Source organism: Cydia fagiglandana, chromosome 11, assembly GCF_963556715.1.
Source record: "Cydia fagiglandana chromosome 11, ilCydFagi1.1, whole genome shotgun sequence".
Classification (NCBI taxonomy): Eukaryota; Metazoa; Arthropoda; class Insecta; order Lepidoptera; family Tortricidae; genus Cydia; species Cydia fagiglandana.
In genome coordinates this window covers 10129039-10156222 of record NC_085942.1, presented here as the reverse complement: position 1 = coordinate 10156222, position 27184 = coordinate 10129039, and the positions used below count along the sequence as shown (strand labels likewise).

At 40.1% G+C, this 27184-nt stretch overlaps 4 protein-coding genes across 5 annotated transcripts in view; 2 read left to right on the top strand and 2 right to left on the bottom strand.

The window, feature by feature from the left end:
* LOC134668980 (dehydrogenase/reductase SDR family member 4) overlaps window positions 1-27184 on the top strand; it is a 206094-nt gene that overhangs the window by 89037 nt on the left and 89873 nt on the right. The gene's annotated exons all lie outside the window — the stretch shown is intronic.
* On the bottom strand, window positions 491-13767 carry LOC134668914 (vacuolar protein sorting-associated protein 8 homolog). The gene is made up of 9 exons (XM_063526416.1): window positions 13453-13767; window positions 13061-13240; window positions 11075-11884; window positions 10671-11002; window positions 10410-10533; window positions 9738-9891; window positions 8868-9070; window positions 8132-8302; window positions 491-2701 (listed from the first exon to the last, which is right to left on the bottom strand). The coding sequence occupies exons 1-9, from the start codon at window positions 13540-13542 to the stop codon at window positions 1301-1303; spliced, it is 3465 nt and encodes a 1154-aa protein (XP_063382486.1). The 5' UTR covers window positions 13543-13767; the 3' UTR covers window positions 491-1300.
* Window positions 16060-23802, top strand: LOC134668911 (leukocyte receptor cluster member 8 homolog). Its single transcript, XM_063526414.1, has 5 exons — window positions 16060-17429; window positions 17508-18024; window positions 18111-18315; window positions 18405-18612; window positions 23136-23802. The coding sequence occupies exons 1-5, from the start codon at window positions 16333-16335 to the stop codon at window positions 23296-23298; spliced, it is 2190 nt and encodes a 729-aa protein (XP_063382484.1). The 5' UTR covers window positions 16060-16332; the 3' UTR covers window positions 23299-23802.
* Window positions 23750-27126, bottom strand: LOC134668912 (uncharacterized protein C16orf52 homolog A). Of its 2 annotated transcripts, XR_010098839.1 has the most exons (4): window positions 26890-27126; window positions 26549-26761; window positions 25343-26128; window positions 23750-25252 (listed from the first exon to the last, which is right to left on the bottom strand). XR_010098839.1 is itself a non-coding variant. In XM_063526415.1 (3 exons), the coding sequence occupies exons 1-3, from the start codon at window positions 26990-26992 to the stop codon at window positions 25941-25943; spliced, it is 504 nt and encodes a 167-aa protein (XP_063382485.1). In that variant the 5' UTR covers window positions 26993-27126; the 3' UTR covers window positions 23750-25940. The 2 variants fall into 2 exon arrangements, 1 of the variants encoding a protein (XP_063382485.1); XM_063526415.1 differs by having other exon boundaries at window positions 23750-26128.

Below are 27184 nucleotides of genomic sequence, written 5' to 3'. Positions count from 1 at the left end.
GTATTTGTATATTATATATAACGTTGTCTGAGTACCCACAACACAAGCCTTCTTGAGCTTACTGTGGGACTTAGTCAATTTGTGTAAGAATGTCCTATAATGTCCTATAATATTTATATACTCTTTCTGGTTAGCTTGTAGTGCTTGTGCCAAATATGTCTCTGTTTGCACTGTAGGCAGATTATAGTTAAATATAGCTCTACTCGTAGCAATTTTTTCGAGAAACTTTTGCATTCCTCTTATATATATAGTCTACTGTTTATGTAGGTATTATTGATATTGATATTTATTGAAATCAAATTTTACAGCATTACAGCTAACACCAATGCACTGTAAAATCAAGTAGTAAAATTAAGTACCTAAGTAATAAATAATAAGCGATTAATAAGCTACTAAGATATTACATGTTTGATTCGCAAAAACGTAAAAAATCTTTATAAAGTTTATGACTATTATGAAAGAAGCTGTGCCAAGTAACAAAAACAACAAATAATTTATACAATGTGTATTTGAGTGTCAATTAACATTGATAGCGTAACTGCATTCTACACACTTTAAACTCTTTAAAGTAACAATAAGATATAGTTTACAAATATCATCAAATCATCATACGTTTATTATATACAGTTAAATGCATGGTAAATAGGTAATAATAAGAGCCTAGTTTTATTCCTGTTACATAGCATCTGATCTAAATTTGTAATTCACGGTGTTACTACAACTAGGTAGGTACTACATATATTGCAAGCTCAATGAATTATAAGGAACGCAAGGAATAGGGCCCGGGAAATATTGTACCTAGTATAAAAAAAAAAGTCAAGGGTTGTGATCTAGTAAAGGGAGTGTGTTAACGTGGGTTTTTAAAATCAGAGTGGTTTGAATGAAATGCATGAGATTGCAAACTTGTGTACTTATACTTATTCTATACTTTTCCTTCCAATACTTGCATAAATGTGACATATTTTCTTTACAAATATATAGCACGGCTTCCAGAAACTTCCGTGGCCGGTCGAAGTGTTTATCAAATGGCGTCAGCATAGCTTGCCCTGTCGTATCTCTAGAATTGTGTCAGTTTCTTGTTTTTTTTTTTAATTTTAAGCAATATCTCATTGAAATAAAACTAGCGAAAGGGGCAAGCTATGATGGCGCCATCTATGCAAACTTTTACAGTTTACCCCATTACGATAAGCAACGTCAGCAAAGTCGGACTGGCCCAACGACACTATAAGTTCCTAAATTAAATGTTAGTTTTAGATATCACTAAGGGTTCCCAGAAACGTATCTCTAAAAATACATGTATTTAGACGATACCTTCCAAATCGGGTCTAGGCGGTGCGACTAACTGTAGGCTATGGTCCTGCGGCGTAGGTGCGGACGGCACGGGCGTGCGGGACGGCGGCAGCGACACCACCGCGTCCGGCACGCGCGCGCCGCACACGCCGCACGCGCCGCCCGCGTCGCACGCCACGTGGCACGCGCGCGCGCAGTGCGTCGTGCGGCACGCGCCGTCCGCCGCGCCCAGCCCCCGGCCGCAGCGCCCGCAGCGCCCGCGCACCGCCAGCCCGCGCCGCGCCGCCGCCAGCGCGAGCGCCAGCGCCTCGTGCGCCTCGCGCGCCGCCACCCGCGCCGCGCACTCCCACGCGCCGAGCTGCCCGTGAGCGGCCACGAGCGCCGCCTGCGCCACGCGCGGCGCCGAGCACACGCGCGCGGCCAGCCGCTCCGGGGGCAAATACGCCGCCGCCTCTAAAAGCAGCGCGGGCGGCATGCTCTCGGCGCGTTTTAATAATCGTGCCCACATTCCGCCCGCGGTCTCTGCGGGCACGCCGGGCGCGACTCTCGTGCACAGCTCGCACGCTCGCCTCAGCAACCCGGCCTCCGCCTCCCCCTCGGCGTCGGAGACGAGATTCAAAAGAGCGTCCAGGGCGGCTCCGGGATCCCCCGTCGCTTCCAAGCACGCCGGCTCCGCCTCCCGAGCCCCCGTCTCGCGGACGATCGCGAGCGCCTCCTCCGGTCGCAACATGCCCGGATTTTTTTCTAAAAAGGCACTAGCGGCCGCGGGTCGCCGGGTGCACAGGTTGCGAAAGTGGGCCGCGGCGGCCTCGCCGCGCAAGCGCCCCGCCTCGAGGAGGCAATCGGCAAATTCGAGCGCGCGATCGCTCGCTACGGTGCTGAGAGTCGTCGAAAGAACGTCAGAGAACTGGTCGGTCACTAACGCGGCCGTAGCCCGCGGGCGGAGCTCGATAAGCTTCGAGAGGTAGTCCTCCATCTGCTTCTTCGCACCGACGCAATCGGCCTCCGTTCGCGAGGCGAGATATTCAAAAAGCTCGTCGACGTCGGCGGCGGACGGGTTCTCTATCTCGAAGAATCGCGGCAGAGCTTCGGCGTGGTTGTCGAGCAACACGTCGAGGCGCCACAGGACGCGCGGGCGCGTGGCGGCGGCGGCGGCGGCGCGGTGCGCGGCGAGCTGGGCGCGCGGCGGGGGCGAGGGTGCGAGCGGGACGGCGGGCGCGCCGGGGAGCGAGACGGCGGGCGTGGCGGGCGCGCGCAGCAGCAGCGCGAGCCAGGCGCGGTCGGCGCGCTCGCCCGCCGTGCCCGCCGCCAGCTCCGCGGCGCCCGCCACCACCTCGCGGTCGCCCGGCAGCGCGCCCGTGCTCAGTTGCCCGGTGATAAATTCTAGTATTTCGGCCCGTTCGTCAGGTTCCTGAAAGAATAGTACCTAGATGGTTAATAGGTTAATAGTACCGAGGGATGAAAGGCACTCATTTCTGTCGAGGTAGTTACACGACAATAGTCCGAGACTGAAATGGTGCCTTTCACCCGAGTTAAACACTCCACTCTTCATTTCGAATACCTGCGAGGAATCAAAAACACATGTGTATTTAAAAAACCGGGCAAGTGCGAGTCGGACTCGCGCACGAAGGGTTCCGTACTATAATGCAAAAAAAAAACAAAAAAAAGCAAAAAGAAAACGGTCACCCATCCAAGTACTGACCCCTCCCGACGTTGCTTAACTTTGGTCAAAAATCACGTTTGTTGTATGGGAGCCCCATTTAAATCTTTATTTTATTCTGTTTTTAGTATTTGTTGTTATAGCGGCAACAGAAATACATCATCTGTGAAAATTTCAACTGTCTAGCTATCACGGTTCGTGAGATACAGCCTGGTGACAGACGGACGGACGGACAGCGAAGTCTTAGTAATAGGGTCCCGTTTTACCCTTTGGGTACGGAACCCTTGATTACTGAAAACTTTGATTTAAAAAAAGACATGAGTGAGATACGCAAAAAATATGAGGCTTACGAAAATATTATACATGAAGAAAATATTACACCTACACCGATTTCACCAGTCATTTCGGTACCAACTAAGAAAAATAAATCAAGAAACAAAGCCTCCTCTGAGTGTTTATCTGTGAAAACTCTGTCTATGCCTGAAAACTTAACACCCAAACGTCGAGCTGCTGCGATAACCTCCACGGCGCCAGTTGACAAGAACCCGGCTAACTCAAGCCCTAATAACTACGGTCATGACTCATTCCAAACAAAACTGCTTATGCTAAGTAACAACAATAAAAAACAAAATTGTAAATATTGTAAGAAATAACGACTATTTTAAAGGATTTTCTTTCTGCCATCACATCACTTCAGGTGGTAGTATCAAAGAGCTATTCAAGAATATACAGACTCGACTACATGGCATGTCAATGTATGACTACTGTATCGTTCTAATAGGAGAAGAGGACTTTCATCAATCAAATGACATTGTTGAACTTATAAAATACATAAGAGAAGCTTCGAAAAGTATTACATTTACTAATCTTGTTGTAGCGTGCCCTACATATATATGTGGCAAACCGATATTCAACAGTAGAGTCGAATGTTTTAACCATTTACTATTTAAAGACTTGCCCAACCATAATCAATGTTTTTATGTTTATGACTCGAACCAAAACGTAAGCTTTGATATGTTCTCAATGAATACTGGAAGGCTGAATAATGCTGGTATGAGGAACATTTTAGAAAACTTAAATTACAACATACATTGGGTGGTGGAAAATAACCAACTAAGCCCCAGTAATATCTCTGAATCGAACCAAACCATAACAAATGTAAGCAACCTAACTGAAGTAAACAAAGGTTGTAATAAGTTTTTTCGTTCCTGATATCAAAAAACAGCCACAAATAGCTTTAAAAAAATGTAATAATGACATTGATGACAATCTCAATGTTCTTTGTATTTTACATTAAAACATATTAAAAATTAACAATAAAATAGCTGAATTGGAGATAATGAATGAAGAATGCGATGTAAAGCCAGATATATTGTGTTTTACCGAAACATTTCTTAAATGCGATGATGCTGAATTGACAAAAATAGGTGGTTATACTATGGCATCTCACTTCTCTAGAAAATGTAAAGAGAGAGGGGGTTCTATAATATATGTAAAGAATAATCTTAAATATAATAAATTAAACTGGATTAATGAAATATCAGTTGAAAACCACTTTGAAGCATGTGGAATTTCAATTCCCGATTTAAATTACATTATAATATGTATTTACAGAACACCCTGTAGCAACTTTACAACGTTTTTAGAAAAATTTGACTCAATACTTTGTAAAATATATAACAAGGACAAAAAATCTGTAAAGAAAATTATTGTTGCCGGAGATTTCAATGTAGACCTTTTAAAAGCATCTAATAAAAGAAAACATTTTCAGGACCTGTTAGAAATATATAAATTGCATTTTGAAATAAAGGATCCCACGAGAATAACACTAAGTACCCAGACATGTATTGATAATTTCATTACAAATATAAAAAACTGTCAAACCCAAATTATAAATAATGGACTTTCTGACCACACAGCGCAAAAAATTTATATAAAATGTAAAAGGAAAACCTACATCAATGAAGCAAAATTTAAATTAGTTAGAGACTACTGTGAAGAGAACATAATAAAATTTATATCATGCATGTCAATTCTACAATATGAAGACGTTTTTAATACTAAAGATGCTAATGTAGCTTATAACAGTTTTATAGATGAATTTAGTCTCTACTATAATCTTTGTTTTCCTACTGTAAGACTAAGGATTAAACCAAGAGTTACTAATATGTGGAAAACAAATGGGATATCTATTTCATGCAAAAATAAAAGAAAAACTTACCTTGACTTACACAAACAAAAAAACAACCTTAATTTAAAAGAATACTATAAAATGTACAGAATTATATTGAAAAAAGTAATTAATAGATCTAAACGAAATAGCAATATTAAATATATACACCGCAGTGAAAACAAATGTAAAGCAACCTGGGCACTCATCAATAGTATTACTAATAATCAAACAGACCCCAAAAACATAGAGGAAATAAAATGCAACAACCTTAAAATTACTGATCCATCGGAAATCGCAAATGCCTTCAATGATATGTACGTTCAAATGAATTTCGATGCTGACTTTAATAGCAATAATTATAATCATTTAACAGAAAATGTAACTTCATCTATATTCTTGTCACCTGTAACCGAAGAAGAAGTAGGGACAATCATTAGTACTCTGAAAAACAAGAACAGCACGGGACATGATCAAATTACAATACAAATTATAAAACGTAGCACTCCTTATATTCTGAAACCTTTAGTATATATAATTAACCTGTCTCTCGAGTATGGCATATTTCCTGATAGTCTAAAAAAAGCAGTAATAATTCCAGTCTTTAAACAGGGAGACGTAACAGATTCTAAAAATTACCGCCCTATCGCTCTACTACCAAACTTCTCCAAAATTTTGGAAAAAGTTATTTACACTAGGTTGATGTCTTTTTTTAACAAAAATAATATTATTGATGATGCTCAATGTGGATTTAGGAAGTATTTGTCAACTGCTCATGCTTTAATGAAAATAATGAAAGGCGTAGGAAACGAAATAGATGAAAAATCTCCTGCAGTAGTGCTCCTACTAGATATGTCTAAGGCATTTGATTGTGTAGACTATCAAACATTACTTAACATACTTGAGAAGGTGGGCATAAGAGGTGTTGCGCACAAACTTATTAAGTCTTATTTGCTGAATCGTGTACAAGCTACCCAAATAACATATTACGATAAAAGAGAAAAATGTTATCAGTCAAAATTATCCACATTTTTGAACAATAAAATCGGAGTACCTCAAGGCAGCATCCTAGGACCACTGTTTTTTCTCATTTATATTAATCAATTCTCTAGAATAAATCCGCATCTCAGCACACTTTATGCAGATGACGCTTCTGTACTGATATTGGGAAAGGGACTAAGCAGATTTGAACACGAGGCAACGATAAATAAGACCCTAGAAATAATTATACATTGGCTTTCAACTCTTAATCTTAAAATAAATCTCTCTAAAACTAAATATATTCAATTCAGACCCCAACAAGCTAAACCAATTCAGATGAATATTAATTACCAAGGTACCCAAATTGAAGAAGTTTCATCATACAAATTTCTGGGCGTCGTAATTGATAGTCATCTGAATTGGAAAAAACACATTGAGATGGTTAATAGTAAAATAAGGAAATTCTGTTATGGACTGCAAGTACTTATAAATGTATCAACCACAAAAACTGCAATTTTAGCATACTACGGTTATATTTATTCCATTCTAAACTATGGTATCATTTACTGGGGAAACTCAGTAAATGCCTCATCAACTTTCATCCTACAAAAGAGATGTGTTAGAATTATTTTTGGATTGAGAGATGACGAGTCATGTCGGACTATATTCATGACCCAAGGTTTCCTAACCCTAACTAGTATTTACATTTTGCAATGCTGTATCTTTATCAAGAACAACGCCTCTGAATTTCATGTTAAACAAACAAACAGGCCTGTTAGAAATAAGTATTTGCTCAACTTACAAGTTCCTGACTCAAAATTGACAATAGTACGTAAAGGGATGTATTACACTAGTATTAAAATATACAATCATTTGCCAAACTACATCAAAATGATGTCAGGAACAACATTTAAAACTACATTAAAGAACATACTCATAAAAGCAAGTTTTTATAGTTTAAATGAATATTTTGATTATAATTTTAACGATCTCATGTAATAATTAATGTTCCTCTAAATGTAAAAATGTTAGATATTATTATAGGTATTATTCAGTACTGATGAGATGAAGGAGATGAACCTATTGCATGCTCTGACGGGTAGATTATGTGTTCTCATAAACATTGTAACATCTTTACTACTGTAAATGTACCATAATCTTGCAATAAAGACATTTTTGATTTTGATGATTTTGATAAAAAACATGACCTTTATACGGACCGTGCGCCGTGCGCGTTGAAGGGTCGGCCATTCTGTGGCCTAAATCGGAATCATAAATCATTAACTTTACATTGACAGGACACGCCAAAGCAGGTGTTAGTGGTGCTACCCTCTACGGTTCACGTACGATTTTATATGCATTGTAGGTTCTGCCATCTTGTGGTCATTTTGCGCCAATAAACAAGCGGCCCCTGTGCTGCTCCCTACAGACCATGCACGCACCCTGCTTCAGATTAACAATTTAGGAAAAAGTATCATTATTTATTAATTGTGAGTTAAATATCAGAATGGAAATTGTACAACCAATTCAAACCTAAATTTTAATTGTTTAATCGTAATTGTGTCCGAGGCCAAGATTCTTTTTAGGTCACTGAGCCAGTGAAGTAAGTCTCATGAAAATAAGCGAAAAAAACGCACTTGGACAGTAAAACACTCTAGATCAGAAACGTATCACTTTCTGCACACTTCATAGATAAACAATTTTTATTTAAAAATTTAAATCATGCAACAAGGCCCATACCTATTACAAATACCTTACAGACTAACATACATATGTATTTCATAAACTTAAAACTAAACAAATGCCGCCAGCAACCTTGGTACAATACAATGCCTCAAGACCCTATTTTAGATTTAAACTAGTTATTAATCTCTTTAAGTAATACCGCTGTACGGCTGTATATATTATATCTTGTTTGTAAATAAATGATTTTGTTATTTTCTTGAACAAAAAAACTAAACACTATTTAGGTGACAAAACGGCGTGAACAATGTCCCACTTACAGAACATGAGAAATGTACAAGACTGACCTGCAATTGATGGGCGACGGCGAGTAACGCGCGCGCGACTCGCAACCGGTTCTGCTTGCCGAGCGGGCCGGCGAACGGCGGCTCGCGCGCGCTCTGCTCCAGCAGCCGCACGCACGCGCGCGCGTCGTGCGCGCACAGCACGTGCAGCGGCGAGCGCCCGCCGCGCTCCGTCTGACCACATTCATAACACAGGAAAATTAATGTACTGAACATCTTAGGTAATTTAGTCAAAAATCTGAAAGAGACAGTAAATTAGGTAAGTGTCACTTTAAGTTCAAACGAAGCGTTCATACTTTATTTAAAGCGGACGTGATTCCAATAAAATATAGATGTAATCACGGCTGAGTAAGGCCCCCAACACAAGGCGTCGTAACGTAAGAGAAGCGTAATCGTATCGCAATACGCGTTGTTGCAGTGAGTCGTATGAGATTACGCTTCGTGTGCGGACTTGTTTGACGTGCTCGCAGTGTTCTCGAGCGCGGGCTAGTCCAACGCTCAATAAACCAGTGTAGGCGCGCTCTCCGATAACGCGCCTTCGTTACGCATCTCGATGACACATTTTAGACTGGTACGACTCGCCAGCACTCAGTAACCATAGAGAATTACACGATCCTTTTTTTTACAGGTAGAGGCGCGTGCGGTTTTACTTAACAATAGACAAAGGATCAGCGGCTCGGGTCCACTTACAAATCTACAGACTGTAACCTGTGCATGACAGTGACGCACGGGGACTCACCTCAGCGAGCAGCGTGTGCAGCGCGTCGTGGCGCGCGGAGGGCCTGGCGTGGTCGGGCAGCGCGCGGCCGCCGGCGCCGCGCCCGCCCAGCGCGTCCGCCGCCGCCAGCAGCAGCGCGCCGCCCGCGCAGCGACACGACGCACCGCCGCCGCACGAAGCGTCCACGTAGCCTACGAGCTCCTTCATCGCGCCACTAGAACCGCCTGCAATAAATACGAGGCTGTGAAGACAAATTATATTACCTGAAAATAGTTGAGCATTAAACTAAGGGGCCCACTGATTAACAGTCCGCCGGACGGCATAGGCCTGTCAGTTAGAACAAAATTTTGACAGCTCCGAACAACTGACAGGCCGATACCGTCCGGCGGACTGTTAATCAGTGGGCCCCTTAATCATTGAATGATTTTACGGTTTAGAGTTTAGACTCATTTGTTTAAAAAACCGTAAAATTATTCAATGTATTGCAATTAGTATGTCTCACAACAGTTTAAATTCGATTATTAGACTTCGTTCGTCACGACACTCGCGACATCTAGTGTCAAGTAGCAATACTGATAGATCCGATCCGCTACTTGACGCTAAATGCCGACTATGAAAATAAGCAGCGTTTTTGTTACGCGCTGGTCAAGGGGATTGGCGGTCTATTATTATTAGGGTCGGTTGCACCAAACCGTCTGTCATCGTTAAAGCTTTCGCTAAATTTTATTGTAGGCATGGGCAGTTTCATAGATCTCTGCTGCGTGACGTTGATCAGTTTGTTAACTGGGGTTGGTTCAACTGGCCCTTAGTCTGGTAATAAAATAAATAAAATTATACAGTGTGGAGGGCCACGACCATCAGCCCGGGAGTCATGTAAAGCAACTATCGCACCTAAAGCCGCCGCGATGGCCCCGACGCCGCGCCAGAGTCCCTTGTCGCGGGTGAACACGCTGGAGCGATGCGGGTCGAGCGACGTCAGCGGCAGTGAGGCCACGACTCGCTCCACTAGCCCCGGATCGCAGTCCGCCAGCCGCTCTATCAATTCCTGTGTAGCAGACGTTAGTCATTTTGTAAATTTTCAACAAGGCTGAGAATTCTAAGACAATAGGTTCCTATTGGGAACATAGTGTTACAATGTCATCAGAAATTCATAACTCTCTTTTGGTTAATGTACTTAGGGCCACTTGCACCATTCCTCTAACCCGAGGTTAACCTTTTCGACGCCGTGTCAAACACAAAAGCTGTCACGCGGACGCCACGTCACCGAAGTGTCAAAACTGAAATTGAACTTTATGCATATGCACGTATGTTGCGTGGTTTGTGACCGATGAATCAGTCTTTGGCGTTGAACCTGCGGTGTGTATATATCGTTCATTGGCGTCCAAAAGGTTAATCAGTTAAACTTGGTGTTGCCATGGTTACCAGTACAATTTGACACTGGGTTAACGGTTTAACCGCTTAACCCCGGCCCCGGGTTAGTAGGATGGGATGGTGCAAGTGGCCCTTAGTGCAATAATCAAATTGGGCAAGTCATGGGTTTTCAATTGTTTAAGTATGTAATACCTGTGAGCAATCGGGCGAAGGCGCTGCGTCGTACAGTTCGCCGCGAACCGCTGCCTCTCCTAACGCCTCCACGAATACTTTTTCCCCCGCGCATTGCTCCCACAGACACGACCAAAGCTCTTCGCTAGAAATACAAGTGGCGTGTTATCCTAATGAATATAATATAATAGGCTGAAATATACTTTATACCTAATCCGCATGAGTGTAAAAATTGTATATGTAAAGTTAATTACTTTAATAAGCTCATAAATAAGATCTTACCCCAAATTAAATTTTAGGCACAATTTGATGGCCAGGTCTGCTAACACCTTGTTACTCAATAAATGTGGCCTTTCAGAGATATTGATAATGAAGGAGTTAGCCAGCGCAGCAGCATCTGGTCCTTGAGCGGAGCACAGCAGCCTCAACGCCTGGGCGTGGCGGCCGGAGCCCATGGCCGCCTGCGCGCGCGCCAGCAGGTCGCGCGGCCGCACGCGCAGCACGCCGCGCCGCCCCAGCAGCGCCAGCGCGCCCTCCGCCACGCACGCGCCGCCCAGCGCGCTCCCGCCCGCCATGCACATGGCGCGGGACACGCGCCCGTCTGTCCACAGACCCTAAATAATTTATCATCACGTTACAAATAAAAAAAAATCATCATGTCAAACATTTTTGAATTACCGACTGACCTTAAAAAAAGCAGACGCGTAGACCGGTTCGATTTGCGACAAATCCAATGGCTTATCGTAATCGTCGCCCCACAGTCTCAGATTCTCATCCGCGTCAAATATTGCGAGATTGCCGCCGAGCCAGCCCAGCCACAGGGGCGAACTCTTTAGCTCCACGCGATGTACGGGACGAAGCAATATGGACGATCCGGTGACGTTTACTGCGAGCCATTGTAACGTTTTTGCTCGTCCGCAAACTAATACGCGTTCATCTGTGTCGCTCCACGCTAGTACTGGGAGCGTGTCGGGCGGGCCGCCGAGCCGGACGCCGGCCGCGCGGCCGCCGGCCACAATGATCACTCGAGAGAGAGTCGCCAACGCTAGGATGCGGGCATCACGAGCCGCCATGGCCACTACTTCTCCTCGGGCGCCGGAGAACAAGCAAGACGAGCGGGCGGATCGCACGCCGAGAGGACGTGAAAATTTTATCAGCCACACAGATCCGCCCGTATCTAGCGCTAATCCAGACATTCCAGCCCATGTGACCCTTAGCGTTCCCCAAATCTCACCCCCCAACGTCACGCGTCTTAATACGACTCCTTGTATGCTATCATACTGGCAAATGAGACCTCTTGCGTATCCGGCCAGAAGGCGTGTGCTATCCTGGTTATAAGCCACGCATGAGACTGCGCCTCGGTCTGTGTTGGAGTCACACACCCACCGCAATGTTTGTTCAAAAAATGTAAGAAGGTGGCCGTGAGCCGTGCCCACAGTTAGTTTTCCATTCGCACCAACACTGAGGGCTGTAGCAGTACCTGCTGATGATCTTTCCTGAAAAAAAACGATTTTGTGAACTACAATGATAATGGTTAGGGGGTCATCCATAAATTACGTCACACGAATTTTTATTTTTTGACTCCTCTAAGGGGTCCTTGTCACACCTGATCACATATGGAAACCCCCTCTCCCCTCAGCAGTTTGAAGATCAACTCTGTCAAAAGTAATATGAGTTTCAAGTCTGTAAATCCACATTTCACAAAAACCTAGAAGCTATACTTTCCCATTGAATTAGAACACATGAAGCAAATAGTCTCTTAGCCTAAGTAAAAGGAAAAGTCCAACAAAAAACCGGCCAAGTGTGAGTCGGACCCGCGCACGAAGGGTTCCGTACCATTGCGGAAAAAACGGCAAAACATCACGTTTGTTGTATTCCCAGCCCCAGTTAAATATTTATTTTATTCTGTTTTTAGTATTTGTTGTTATAGTGGCAAGAGAAATACCTCATCTGCGAAAATTTCAACTGCCTATTACGGTTCTGCCTATGTGAGATACAGCCTGGTGACAGGCAGACAGTGGAGTCATAGTAATAGGGTCCCGTTTTTACCCTTTGCCTTGGGTATGGAACCCTAAAAACTGTAAATTTAGTGTTACTTTCATCACAAGAAAAGATATTCTATTAAGTACAATTTTGTGCCTGTTTGAATTAGGTGTTAGGTGGCTTTTCAACAGCTTTTCACCTGAATAGTTTAGTTTCCTAAACCCAATTTTGCTTTTTGGCATTTTCATAGTACCTTATTGTATTTTAGTAGAGATCTAAGTGCTATTTTATAAAATATGTTCTCTTCCAAAATTCTCAAAAACCATTTATTTATGGCCTTTCATCATTTGATCCTTACTGAAAGCAACACAGCACAAAGAAAGAAGCGGCAGAAAACAATATGCAAGCTGTGTTAATTTTTTTTTCTTGATACTGGACAGTTTTTTAAATTCAGAAAAAAACAGAATCTGAAGTTTTAATGCTAGAACAAGTTCATATGACAAGATATTTCACACTTTTACTTGTTAAAAATAAAATATTATAAATTAATAATCAATCATCTATTTCATCTTATTAAAGTAAATGAGATCAAGTTTTCTCTTTGCACTATTGGTATTGTATCTCTGACATGCCATTTAGCATTATGTACACTAGTTCTACATTGTTGTATTATGTGCTTAAATGTATACCTGAGCTTGTATTATTTGTTGGGATACAGCCTGTAGAAAGTCTATTTGCACGGCCGAGCAGCCAGAAGGCTCTTCGACAGGTTTGAATGGTATCTTTTCTTCACCCTCATCCTCAGCAGATAGGACCTCAGCCAGAGTTGGGGCCTCGCTTGTTGGCAATGCATATTCAACTTCATCTAACTGTAAATAAATAAAGATTAGATTAATTATCTCAACTACACAATTATTAAATTGACCTGCAAATAATAAAGGATGTACTTATATGCATACAAATTGCAGAAATAATTATTTAATCTCAAAAATAGGAAATTGTTATCATTAATACATAACTTCAGGAATAACAGTAATCTTAACTCTGTAAGAAAAGTTAGTGATATATGCATATATCGTACCTCTTCAAAGTCCATATATTGTAAACTTCCAACTGATTCTAAATCGGAGTCCAGCAACGATTGAACAGAAGGAGTTTTCAATAAATCCATTTTAACAGCACCACTAAACTGACTTTGTTTATATCACCGGGTAAAGTCAAATCCAAGATTCTGGCTCTTTTAGTTAGCCTATTACATTTATTGTATATCTAGCTAGTGACATTTTAAGTCTTAATCATCCAAATATCATCACACAGTTTATCAGAATTGTTTTAATTATTTTAAAAATACCAAGTGAATGTCACCAAAATTGAAAAGGTAGACACCCCCTTTGCAGATGACATTGACACATTGACATTTAGTAAAAAAACCATTTTTACATGAATCGTACATTAAACAAAAGTGGCAACAGTGACAGCTCGCTGAGACACCATCTCTATATATTATAAATCTATGCATTCATCATTCTATTTAAAGGGGTATCCAGACGGGACTGACGAAATCAGTCGATTTGTTCAGAGAAATAATTGGTCAATCTCAAAGAATATAATACTCACTAGGAGAAGAACGGTAACTCCATACAAAAAAATGTCCCCAACCGTTTATACGTTTATACTACTGGCGCCTTCGATGTGTACCAATGGAACTAAAGTTGACAACCGGTTTAGCCTGGCGGGTATTGGTATTATAGGTATATAGTAGGGATGTACCGACTAGTCGCCGACTAGTCGGGAAAGCCGACTATCCGGCCACATTTGTAGTCGGCGATTAGTCGGCAAAAATGGCCGATTAGTCGGCACTTTATAAATGACAGAAATACAGGGCAAAAAGAAATAAACAGCAAATAATTTACTATAAGATTTTCACCTATTTTACCCAAATTCCTATTTAGGGTGCCTACGAAAACTTTTGTTAGAATTATCGACCGTGTGATTGCTTTCTTATGTTCGGTTGTCGTATGAAATATTAGCATAAGGATTTATTTATTTATTTTATTTTATAGCGTTACTATAATATGATGAATAGCGTGGCGAAAGAGTTATAACGATTGTTTTTTTATATAAGTGCATCTGATCTGAACCGAACTTAGACGAAACCAATGATCTGGCCGACTAGCCGACTAGTCGGCCGACTAATCGGCCATCCGAGCGCCGATTAGTCGGCTAGTCGGCTAGTCGGCCAAATCAATAGTCGGTACATCACTAGTATATAGTAATTATGTTGATAAACATATTTGTTATCTTCATATCACGAAATATATGAAAGATGCAAATATTACCCCTTGTTTGTGGTATTACCTATTGATTTAAATAAAAGGCATATTTATGTTTATAACATTGTATTATGTTTTACATATAGAAATATACACTGAAAATGAAACCCTGACAACTTAATAAAAATAGACATTAATAAAGCGCATTCATAAAGTTTTCAGTATTATACAAATAACATAGGCCTACCTATTACACTTTACACACAGATACACTACACTTTACACACGGCATTTTACACAGATTTCTAACTTGTATTCATTCATACATTTCTTCACGGTTAATTAATACGCTTTCCAGATGCGTTATGACTCGGTTCCTTCTGAACCCACTAAAGTTGTAAATTTCACTCTGGCTGCTTCAACAGCCGTTGCTCCGCATTTAGCACATTTTCTATGTGCATTGCTGTAATCTATGTAGGTACAGACTTACAGTCTTAAGTGGTTGTACCGCTACGTTGTATTTATTATTTAAAGATTTAATAAATAAAATTTTCGTTATGAACTTTAACCACAGCAGTTGGACAGAGTCATTGACAAATATATTTTTTTATTATGGTGGGTAGACGTACCTACCCTCCATATATTTTATGAATATTGATAAAGACAGTTGGAAGCAAATATTCATTATAAAACTTAATCGCGTGTAATTAAGTTTTAAGCCTCGGAGTAATTAACAACGGAGACGCCATGTCTAAAATTTTCGGTACAAAATAGTCTGCCGTTTTTTGCGGGGGAGGGGCACGTCAAATGTATAGGTACGTCATGTCAGATAAACGTCAGTCCATACATATGGTTGACCATTGGCCGCCTATTTTCGACAGAGGGGAATGCCTGTTAATGGCGGCTCCATTGTTAATTACTCCGAGTTTTAAGCGTTTTAAGTCCCGTTTTATGATTAATTATGTATAAAATTCGTGATAATTTAAATCAGAGTTGGGAGCAATGTTGCTGTAGAAAAATGTTTTTATTTTTATTACTCGCAACTTTTTCTCGGAGGCCAACGCACACATAGAAGCTTCAGGCGCACACATGCGCAATTATTTGGGGACATAACTTTCTTAGCAAGTGAACAGGCCTTGGTCAATCTCATCTAGCGTCCACACGTACACAAATCAAATCACCAATTTTCATTCTACTATGAAAATTTCATTCTACTATGAAAATTGGCATTTTTGTGTCCGCACCTGCTGATGTGATCGGAAAATCAAATTGGTATTTGCGTCCGCACGGCCCTCTTCGATCGGAGAATTTCATCAGATTGGCGAAAAATTGTCTAGTCTGGATACAACTTAAGTATATTATATCTGTGTTCTATTCTGTTCATTTCATTCGTTTCATTCATTCATTTCATTAATCATTCGTGATAATCGTAATCGTGAATACGTGAATCGTAAAAATTTACTTGTTTTAAAATTGTGGGCCTGTAAAGGTTTGTTGGAATTTTATTACGTCGCAAGGAGACCCAAGCGATCACTGGTAAATTCGTTAATCGCTTCCGTGAATTCTTTGTACGTTCGATTTAAGTTAAGTAATCTGTCGCCATTTTGTGTAAGTCCTTGAGGTATTGAGGATTTTTGTATCGTCATTCGTCTGTGAATATAACTACATGAATTAGATTATCTTACGACATGGCTGAGAATACATCAAAGGATCCTCCTTTACAAACGATGAATGGTATGCCACCAAATCATAATACTTGGATGTATGGTCTGTATCAGCAATACAACGGCTATCATGGTGGTATGTACCCGCCTTATTACAACCAGTACTTCAATCAAATGGGTCATAATCCGGGTCTGGCTAATAATGCAGTCCAGTTTCAACAAAATAACGACGGGAAGCCGGATTTTGGCCGTCAGCAGCAATTTCCGCCTAAGTCACCTGCCCAACCGACTCCTTTGTTGGGCATGTCACCTCTTGACACAAGTCGTCCTTTCTTCAATCAATCTCCCATCAGGTTTAACCTGAATGGTAACCGGAAAACTGCACCCATCCCCCCTAATGAAAACCCTCTTCTGGGTAACAATGGAGGATCAAAGAAAAAACGGAAGAAGGATAATAGACAAAATTATGATAGCATTGATGCTTTCCCGAATTCAATGCTACCTCCTCTGCCAGACCATCCTCCCCCACTACCACCTTGTCCTCCACCAGATACTCCTAAGCCTCCTCCTCCTCCACCATTAGATATTCCTATGCCTCCTCCCCTTCTCACTGATGATATTCCTGAACCAGCAGGTGAACCACAAAATCATTCTGAACCATTTAAGCATCAGGAACCTAATCAAGTGGAAGTATCTGAAACTTCAGATTTATTAAAGTCCTCTTCTATTTGTCAGTCTTCAGCAGGATCATGGCCAGAAAGCCTGGAAAGATATATCAAAAGATGCTATGAGAAATGCAAATCGGGCCTTGACCGTGACCAAATAGATATTTGCTTGAAGGGCCGTATCACAGCGGCAGCTAATAAGGATGAGATTTGGTCTAGGAATTGGGATGAAGAGCCAATTCCTAGCGTCCACAGTGAACGCAATAATTTATCTGTTAAACCGGTTCGTGGTACATTATCACTGTATCAAAAACTTGAAAATGTACCTGAACCAACTAAGGGAAAATCTAGCTTGGGGGGACGTTTCTCGGGTCATAAAAATTCGCCTCAAAGAAGGCGACGACAACATTCTAGGAGTAGGTCTAGATCTAGGAGTCCATCTAGGAAAAGACACAGGTAAAAAAAAATACCGTTGACTTATTTTGCTATTTTTGATTATTTGGCATGATTCTGACCAAACATTTTATTTTTCAGTACATCTTCTGCATCAGGTGATGAGGTAGAGGAAAAAAGAAACTATAAGGGTAAATCCCGCCAAAAAATTAAGGATAGGTTGTCATTTGATCATAAGAAACAGGAAAAAAATAATAAAAATCAAAAAAAGAAACAAGCTTGTGGTCAGTTTCTTGTCGAAGATGTTCAAGTAAATGCTGAAAAACTTCTTAAAAGGGCAGAAAGATTTGGAAATACTAGTGTGCCATCCATTGCTAGCTCTGTACAGGTAAGTTCTAGGAGAGCAGAGCCGTCTGTCAACCGGTCCATCATTCTGGACAATGAAGGAGACTATGAAGTCAATGACATGCATATTGTGGGGACCTGCACAGATATTGAGAAATCATTCCTGAGATTAACAAAAGCCCCTGAGGCCTGTGAAGTGAGACCAGTATCTGTGTTAAGGACTTCTTTAAAAAATGTGAAAGAGCGGTGGATAGATAAACAGGACTACAGATATGCTTGTGATCAATTGAAATCAATAAGACAGGATTTAACGGTAAGTGTTTCTACCTCTAAAGATGTTATCAATGCTTTTATTTTTTCAGAGTTATTACTTATTACATTTAATTTTGACTTTTTCAGGTACAAGGAGTAAGAGATGGATTTACAGTTGAAGTGTATGAGACACATGCAAGGATAGCATTAGAAAAGGGTGATCATGAAGAGTTTAATCAGTGTCAAACACAACTCAAAATGCTCTACAGTGAACTACCCAACTGTCGAAATAATGCTCCTGAATTCACAGCATACCGGATACTGTATTACATTTTCACTAAAAACACCTTAGGTTAGTATTGAGTCACATACAATAATGCTTTTAATGTAGAAAGTATAAATGATAATAAAATAAATATTTACCAAAACTATTTGTTGCAGATTTAACTACAATATTCCAGTTTCTCTCAAAGGAGGACAGGTTAAATGAATGTATTAAACACGCCTTAGACACCAGATGTGCATGGGCCACTGGCAACCTACACAAGTTCTTCTTGCTCTACAAAACAGCACCTTTGATGGCTGGGTACCTCATGGACTGGTTTGTGGAGAGAGAAAGGAAGCTGTATCTCAAATACATCATCAAGTCGTATGTTTTTTCTATACATTTTTTATATTTTAGTTGGTGTGGTAGCACTGTCATTATCACTGGGTTATTTGCAGCTGTTACCACTAAGTTGTTGCCACTTGTAACAGCTGGGATTTTTTTTTAACACCACCACAAAAGTGAAATGGCGGTGACCACTGGGAATTTTCGGTTGTTAATAATGGCAACAACTTTGTGGTAACAGGTGAGAGTAACGCTTATCACTGCATATCTTTTTATCCTTGCATGGTCACTTTCTTATTTACATATTTATGTATGTGTATAATATGACTTAAAACTATGTAACTACTTTGAGCATTTCTAAAAAAGAGTTTTTTATTTTTTTAGTCATCTACTTAAGGTTGTAGCTCACGACTAATATGTCGAAATGCTTTAGTGAACTAATGAATATGATATGAATTTAACCCATGCACTTCGTTTCGGCAGGACTTAAAAATAACACAAATCTGCTGAGAGCATGGCAAAATGTACACTTTTTTCAAAATGCTCATTTTGATCATCATACTGTGATTCTGATTAAATACTGACACCATGTTCTGCCATAGTTAGCGGCAGGATATCGCTATCGCGAAATAAAAAAAATCGGTCGGACGCGAATATACAATTTTCGAATTTCGCTGAAGCCCCCTGAAGTATCGTGTATCATCCCCACTCACTGTGGTAGGCCGGTGTAAGTGTTAAATCGTTTTTAAGGTATAAGTAACTCATATGACGGAAATTGGAATAGCGGATTAAATTCTGGTTTTTGTAGTTTCTATATTAAATAATTTGCTCTAGCCAATTCGCTTGAACATATTTGATGAACATACCAATGATAACATCAACATGGAGGTGCCATGGGATCTTGGTTAGACATCATAAGCATACGAGCAAAATCGTCCACAATATCAGACATCGTGTGAAATAAAACAAAAATGATCCTACTAGGAATAATGTTGATACTAAACTCATAGAAAAAAGTATTCAAATCATTATAGCATATGTACATTATTTACAATATCATGTTTACCTAATGATATCTATCTATATTTTGGATCATGTTTAGGTACCTAATGAAATTTAGTTAGTTGCACATTCTGCACTTCATTTGGTAAAGCCGCCTTTTGGAAAAGAGACTTGTCAATTTTCTTTCGAAATACTGTTAAGTCTCTTTTCCAAAAGGCGGCTTTTATTTTTACTATGATACTTACAGTACGATCGCTTGGTATCGTCTTGGGTCGGCCCATTCGTTTTTCGTCAAGTTCTTAAATTAGTCCTATTCTGCTTTCGTCACTCATGCTACATTCGTCACAATCGTCGGTAGCTTTCAATGTAGAATAAGTGACGAAAGCAGAATAGGACTAATTTAAGAACTTGACGAAAAACTAATGGGACGACCCAAGACGATACCGATCGCTTGGTTCTCCACTCGATATATCACGTAGACTAGCTTTAGGCAGGGATATCTGATAGAGGCTGGATCTTTTTATAGGTTTCCGTAGCCGACGTGGCAAAAACAGGGCCTACCGCGAAAAACGAAAATCATAATTTCGTTACCTGTCTCGTAATCGCTCTTGCATATTCGAGCAATAGAGAGGCAGGTAAAGAAATTTGGTATTGTATTTCTTTTTTCCCGGTAGGGAAAACCACCAGATCCTTACTTTTGTCTGTATATCGCAGCCCTTTTGATCCGAAATGAAAAAGCTCTAGCATGTGGCACATTATTCATTAAAATGAAAAAGTTAATCGATTTCTTTAAAATAATTTAATGTTTATGCAAATAATCGCTTAGAAGCTTATGTGGTACTCCCCCCTCTATCGAAAAAAAAAAAGGATTTTGGACATGATCCGTTGACCCGTTATCAAGATTTCACAAAACTTCCCAAAATCAAGTGCTGCTATGATACGTCCATTTGCTTGTACAGTTGCTATTTTTATATCATATGATCTGTATTATAATGCGTGGTCAAACACGCACTTTTATGGTTTTACATCTGTTGCTCATTATGTTAATAATGTGCTTGATATGGATATAATTTCTTCTTCTTAGTAAGTAACAGATGAATTGAAATTCAATATCGTAAACTCTGTCCATTGATGTTGATTGGGCAATCGAACTGACATTTTGGTATCTGGTATATAAAAACAGAGTTTAGGATATCTTGAGCTTTGACGGGACATATGACAAGACAATATAATGCACGATGACTCTTGAATGATTCCTTTTGGTTTGGTTGGATATTCCAACGCTCTTTTATGTATTTGCAGCATGGATAATCTGTATTATATAGGTATTCTGGATTTTGAAGATTCGATCGCCTTACTTTTAAGGGGCCCACATATTAACAGTTCGCCGGACAATATCAGACTGTTAGTTGTTCGGAACCACCGGAACTGTCACCTTTTGATATCATCTGATACACATCACAGGCTGATATCGGCCGGCGAACTGGTAACCTGTGGGCATCTGAAGAAAAGGTAAACAAAACCACGTGTCTTGTCTATCAGTCTATGGTAATAGTACTAATAGTACATTGTGCAACGAGGGGTGTAAGCAAGATTTTGTAAACGAGGTCTATAATTCCCGACAGCCGCAGACTAGTGGGAATTAAAGAATCGTGTTTATAATATTCTTACCCCCGTAGGTACACACAGCTTTTCATAACTGTCTATACCTACCATAGATATGATATGATTATTCAATCGACAATTTATTACATTTACCTATAGTATTATAGCATTGACTGAACGGACGACTCATGGTGTTTTGTTTTAGAGTAAGGCCAAGCTAAGTTGGCAGCGATTTTCATAGCACAGACTGTGCAAGTGTTATTTCTATGAAATTATGCCGTTTAAAATAACACTTGCACAGTCTGTGCTATTAAATTCGCTGCCTACTTAGCTGGGTCTGGCTCTATTATCTTTTTAAAAACATAAAAATACGGACTACTGCGATCTGTTATTCAGTAAAACTTTGTCACTGTATGACATAAGTAATAAAATATTTAAAGGGTTTTTTCTTGGTAACACTAAAACCCTTGTTTTGCTAATTTACTCACGAACGCCCACTCCTTGTCTTTTTGTACTAAATGGTCAAACTTATTAGTATAGAAAAGTACACATGGGGTGTGCCTTCGCGAATGGATATACAAATTAACAAAGACAATATAACTGTAGAGGTATACGGTCGAACGTTCATTACATCGTGGAGCGGATCTAGGTGCCGTACGGATTCCGTACAGAGATTACAGGGATCCGGGTTTTTAATTGAGATGACTCAGCCAATGTTGCAACAACTTTTGACTACTGGATGTAATAGGTGTAGAGTTGTCGACAGCGGCGCAATGTCGATAGTTGACGGTTGGTCCTTTTGCGTGCACGACCACAGATAAGATAATCACTTGAATTTTGACAACCCTAAATAGCCGAAAGTGATAGTGAATATATATATGAGAAAGGGATAGCATGATTCGACCCTGAACCATTGTCAAACTTCGGGTTTGTAGGAAGTGTCCTTTCTGTACGGTAGCAGTGGGGAGACACTCCTGACTTCATATCTCTTTATTGCTTCGGTCGAACTCGGCTCCATTCGGCTCAGCATTGCTCCGAGCAATTATTAGGGTTGGCACCACTTGACTTCCTTGTGCGTGCACGTCCACAGATAAGATAATCAGTTGAATTTTGACAACCCTAAAACCCTGAATTGCTGTCAAACTTCGGGTTTGTAGGAAGTGTCGTTTCTGTACGGTAGTACTATTATTTCTTCTGTGACGGTGGTACTATTATTTCTTCTGTGACACTGGCAAAGCAAGTGCTACCACGTACCGTTCTTGTACGTTTTCTTGTGCATAGTACTCGTAGGTGCTGCCATCTTGCGGGCTTCATCGGAAGCATCAACGTCACATTTACGCTTAGCGCCAAAAATCTGTCTGCTCCTATGCTGCCCCCTATAGTTCATGTACGCTCCGAATAAGATATAAGCCGTTCTGAAAATGCTTTTTTTCTGGGAAAAGCTGGTCTAATCACATATTTTCATAGTAAATAAAAGCCCTAATGTTTGACAACCCAGTAAGTCCAGTAACCATTAAACGTAAGTGTAGGTTGAGGTTAGACACATGTGATAAGCCCCAAGTAGACCCACGATATGTTCTAAAACTGTATGTCTACTACAGTTATTTTGTCTTCAAACACGTCAATGAACAAAGTGGCAAGGTTAATGCAAAGATCAGCTATTTCGTGCCTTAAAATTTATAGTTTAAACGGGACACCTGACTAACGCTGCCTTTCCATTAAGGCGGAAATGAGAGGTATCAACCAATAGCATTGGTTGTAATCGAGCCAAGCGAAGAGATGTGGATTACAACCATAGTTATCAGTTTATTCCTCTCCGCCTAAGTAGAAAGACAGTTAAAGATCATGATCATGACCTCGCCACTATATCAGTCACGTGTCATATAAAAAAAAATATTCCGAACTCGCCAGCCAAGCTGGTTGTTTGTTAAATTTATGTTTTCTTATATGTGCAGCTACAGACAAAGTGTTCCTGTGGATTTCATCGTTCGGGAGCTGGCGTTTGAGTCGAGTTCCAAGGCCTTTGAGTTCTTGAATCAATTTTCTCTCATTTACACCGACTGCGATCAGACTCAAATAGATTGCAAGTCTAGCTTTCAAACTGTAGCGAGTATATAACATTTTGTTTTTGATAGCCGTCCTGTACTGATAGCGTGCTCCTGCGTGGTGATGTAGTCCATACCCACCTGGCGAAGGAGTTCAGCACGGCGGATGTAATCCTGAATCATGTTATTCACCTTAATTTTGATCAGCTTTACTAGGATGAGGCGGCAAAACAACTCACACACTACTTTAAGTTATACAGCAGAAGAGAGATGAACTCGAGATTCAAGATGAGGACCTACATTGCTACGAAGATTCAAGAAATTGTTATATCCGGGAAGTTTTGGTGTCTGAATGAAAACAATACAGTGATGTTGAGTGACTTTTAAAAGCAAAGACTTTTCATGTTAATGATTAAAGGACTATATGTGTTGTATTGTTTTGTCCTCAAGTTTTATGTACATAATGTAAATTTTTTATGCTCCATTCCACTTTTAATTTTTTTGTAAAAATAATACAATGCATGAATTCTGATTGTCGTCATATTTATGTGTTTATAATACATGATTCGTTTTAAAATAGTATTTTATTTCATAACTAAACATTCTTTGTAGGACAGCTGACGTGGCTAACTAGTGCAATGGTTCGTAACTCGTAACCTTTCAGTGACAAGATGACAAGAGGCCACTCAAAAATATCCTGTCAAATGTATTGGACGTTACACCTTCTGACTGTTTTATTGATATATTCGCGGACCGCTTCAGGTGCTTCCAGGGACTACCGGTTAAGAACCACAGCGCTAGTGTGATTACTGATTAGCCTTTTGAACGCCAAACGGCGCATCCATTTACCGTGCCACTGACGCCACGGGGGTAAAATTTAGTTTTGTCAATAAATAATGCCAACCTAAAAGTGGAGTGTTTTTCAGTAGATTTTCATCAAAAAACGATCGACGTCAAATGCCGTCTTTGGCGTCGTTGATACGATTTTGCGTTGACGTCAATTGCCGTCTGTGGCGTTCAAAAGGTTAGATCACGTACAATTCTTACTGCCTAAAAATGGCACCAAATATCCCTAGTTTTTATCTATGTACCTATGGAGCGAGCACTCTAAACTTAACTCGCTACAAACAGTTTAGGTTGTTCCCAGTTGTTAACAGCGGGTAATATACCGTAATATGGGGATATTGTTTCTTACCTGGGACCCTAGCCAAGATAATCGTTCGCAGAGAAACGAAACGGCACAACATGTCTATCGCACTAATATGGAAGAGTGATAGAGACAAAAGTGTTTCATTTTCTGCAAACGATTGTCATCTTGGCTAGGCCCCCTGCTAATCATATACTCATACCATATACTGTTATGATCATAAGCTGCCAGATGCAGGGGAACCCGTATCTATGAAGAAGTCTGATTCCTTTATACTCTTTATAGTATACAGACTTCTATGCAGTTTTTAAATCTAGTTTCATTGTTAAATAAGCCTATTTTATTCTTACCCGTACCCATTAAAAATAGTTACTCATTATAATTTACAAGCTAGGTTAGGTGTACTAGGTAGGTACTTCTATTCTAATACAATTAGGTAATATACATCACTTACAACTAGAGTTCTCGTTTCTTTACAAGGGTACCTTGGTAATTATGTTAAGGTTTCGCCAACTGCTAGATTACCTAATTATACAATCAAAAATATACTTAAAATAAATTTGGTCAAGCAAATCTTGTCTGTAGAAAAATGGCACGAAATTCATATTTTCAATGGTACCTACATCAACCCTTCGCGCCTACATTTTTTAAATTTGCCGCGATTTTCCACTGACAAGAACTGCTTGACCATCTATAAAAGCTTTAATAATAATCAGATCTAAATACTGAAATTCAGATCTCCTTTTATCATTTAGTGTTTTAATCACAGATATAATGCTAACGCTTACATTGTATAATGGTTTCAAGTTAACATGCTAAAATATAATTGGCGATTTTCATTACAATTGTGAGTATTGTGACGTTCCACGAGTAAAGGTACCTTATGGCGGTTGGCGCTTACGCTATTATTAACGCCGTTCCAATATTATTGCGGCACTATGCGACGTAAGCGCCAGCCGCCATAAGGTACCTTTTGCCGTGGAACGTCACAATTATCCACAGTGAATCATATCATAAGATATATTTATCATGTTCATTTTGTTGAATTTGAAAATCAAGTAGCTAAATGGTTGTTTTTATGAACAAAAGTTATTTGGAATAGGCTGTTCTTGCCTCATGCTGCGAGTTCATCTGTGTGTACAGTGTGCATTTCAGAACAGTAGCAGCAATGTACCTTTGGTAAGTATTTATTTCTTTTAACCTTTACTCTTATGGGCAGGGCAGTCATTGAGAAGTAGTCTACATCCTACCCTAATGCTGTGATAACATGCAAGCAATGTTGGCTGACTGGCACCTAAAAGGTATGTAAGTGGCAAGTGTGACAGCCACTTTAGAAACTGTAGTGTAAATGCCACATAAATGAACCAAATATAGGCCCTCAAAAAAATACTTAGGCGCACTTGCACCATTCCACTGTTCCGGGGTTAACAGGTTAAACCTGGCGTTACCATGGTTACCAGTACAATTTGACACTGAGTTAACGATTTAACCACTTAACCCCGGGTTAATGGGATGGTGCAAGTGGACCTTAATGGAATGTAATTATCATTAACAACCCTGAAATCTGCTTAAAAGTGGGGCAGACACACTTTGCCAGCAAAGAGCTCCGATATTACTGTTATCCACAGTGAGAGAACAAATAATATGTAAGATATTCCCACTTGATGGCTGTTTGGTAGTTGATATGGCTGGCCTCCGATCTCATCAACATGGAATCCCATTGGGAAAATGACTGCAGCCAAGCAGAAAACTACCACTGAAAGTAATGAAAATTACATGTTAGTTTTATATACTTATTACTTTTCAAGGACTAACTTGAAATTGCTCCACTGGCAAATCCTCAAGTTCATGATGCATGCTAAAAGCTCTGGGCTATAACCGCGAAAATCGAAGTTTGCAAATTGCGGCGATTTTTCTCTGTCACTCTAATTACGCCTTCATTGGAGTAAAAGAGAAAGATCCCCGCAATTTACCTTTTGTACCCTACCTGACCTTTTGTAAACCACTGTCATAACTTGCTATTGAAATAGTGAAGTTTTAGAAATCCAAATAGGATAAGCATTATCATAGGCGTAACAAGGGATAACTGGATTATATCATCATCATCTACATCATCTTTTTGCAATTTGGCTTTCAGTAAAATATTTTGAGAATATAGAAGTTTATATATACTTACTTGCAGCAAAACCCACCCATCTCGCATAAGGGATAACATTACGATCAAAGTGACTTGATGCCAAGAGTATCACTGTTGTTGTGATGCATATACATCCAATAAAGATGCAGATAAGGGCTAGTAGCCATTCAGGTTGTAGGTCTGGAGTGAAGCACACCTGTGGTCTGTTATATAGTGTAATACAGGACCACATGAGCCCTAGTCGAGTATCCCCTACAAAAAATAAAGTGGATTACATTTCCAACAAGCTGAGAGGTTTCAAATGTCGCATCCGCGGTAAAATGATGAATAATTCCAAGGTTATTGTCGACGAAAAGTACAACGTGAATATCAATTTTTACCTCCAACATCGGTAATTATCCAGTCGGGCATGGCAAGGCTAACTATTGCAAACACATCAGCTGCCATGAACAGAGTCCCAGATATCACTGTTAGTTTATCCATATTGACACAGTAATCTTATATCAATATTAATCAATAATTTATAGCATTTATGTGGCACAAATCATACGTCTATTTAGAAAATATTATTTTGATATAGGATTCACAAAACCCATCAGCCCATCACAAACAGAAGTATTGAGTAGTGACCAGTGTTGCCAACTCGGATTTTGAAAAAATGCTAGACTAATGTCT

Excerpts from the sequence above, each read along its gene's own strand:
- LOC134668911 (XM_063526414.1), top strand. The coding sequence starts at position 16,333 with ATGGCTGAGAATACATCAAAGGATCCTCCTTTACAAACGATGAATGGT. Across the intron at positions 17,430-17,507 it reads CCATCTAGGAAAAGACACAG|TACATCTTCTGCATCAGGTG; the intron begins GTAAAAAAAAAT and ends TTTATTTTTCAG. Across the intron at positions 18,613-23,135 it reads CTCAAATACATCATCAAGTC|CTACAGACAAAGTGTTCCTG; the intron begins GTATGTTTTTTC and ends TTATATGTGCAG.
- LOC134668912 (XM_063526415.1), bottom strand. The coding sequence starts at position 26,992 with ATGGATAAACTAACAGTGATATCTGGGACTCTGTTCATGGCAGCTGAT. Across the intron at positions 26,762-26,889 it reads GATAATTACCGATGTTGGAG|GGGATACTCGACTAGGGCTC; the intron begins GTAAAAATTGAT and ends TATTTTTTGTAG. Across the intron at positions 26,129-26,548 it reads ATGGGTGGGTTTTGCTGCAA|TGGTAGTTTTCTGCTTGGCT; the intron begins GTAAGTATATAT and ends CATTACTTTCAG.
- LOC134668914 (XM_063526416.1), bottom strand. The coding sequence starts at position 13,542 with ATGGATTTATTGAAAACTCCTTCTGTTCAATCGTTGCTGGACTCCGAT. Across the intron at positions 13,241-13,452 it reads AATATATGGACTTTGAAGAG|TTAGATGAAGTTGAATATGC; the intron begins GTACGATATATG and ends ATTTATTTACAG. Across the intron at positions 10,534-10,670 it reads TGCCTAAAATTTAATTTGGG|CGAAGAGCTTTGGTCGTGTC; the intron begins GTAAGATCTTAT and ends TTGTATTTCTAG.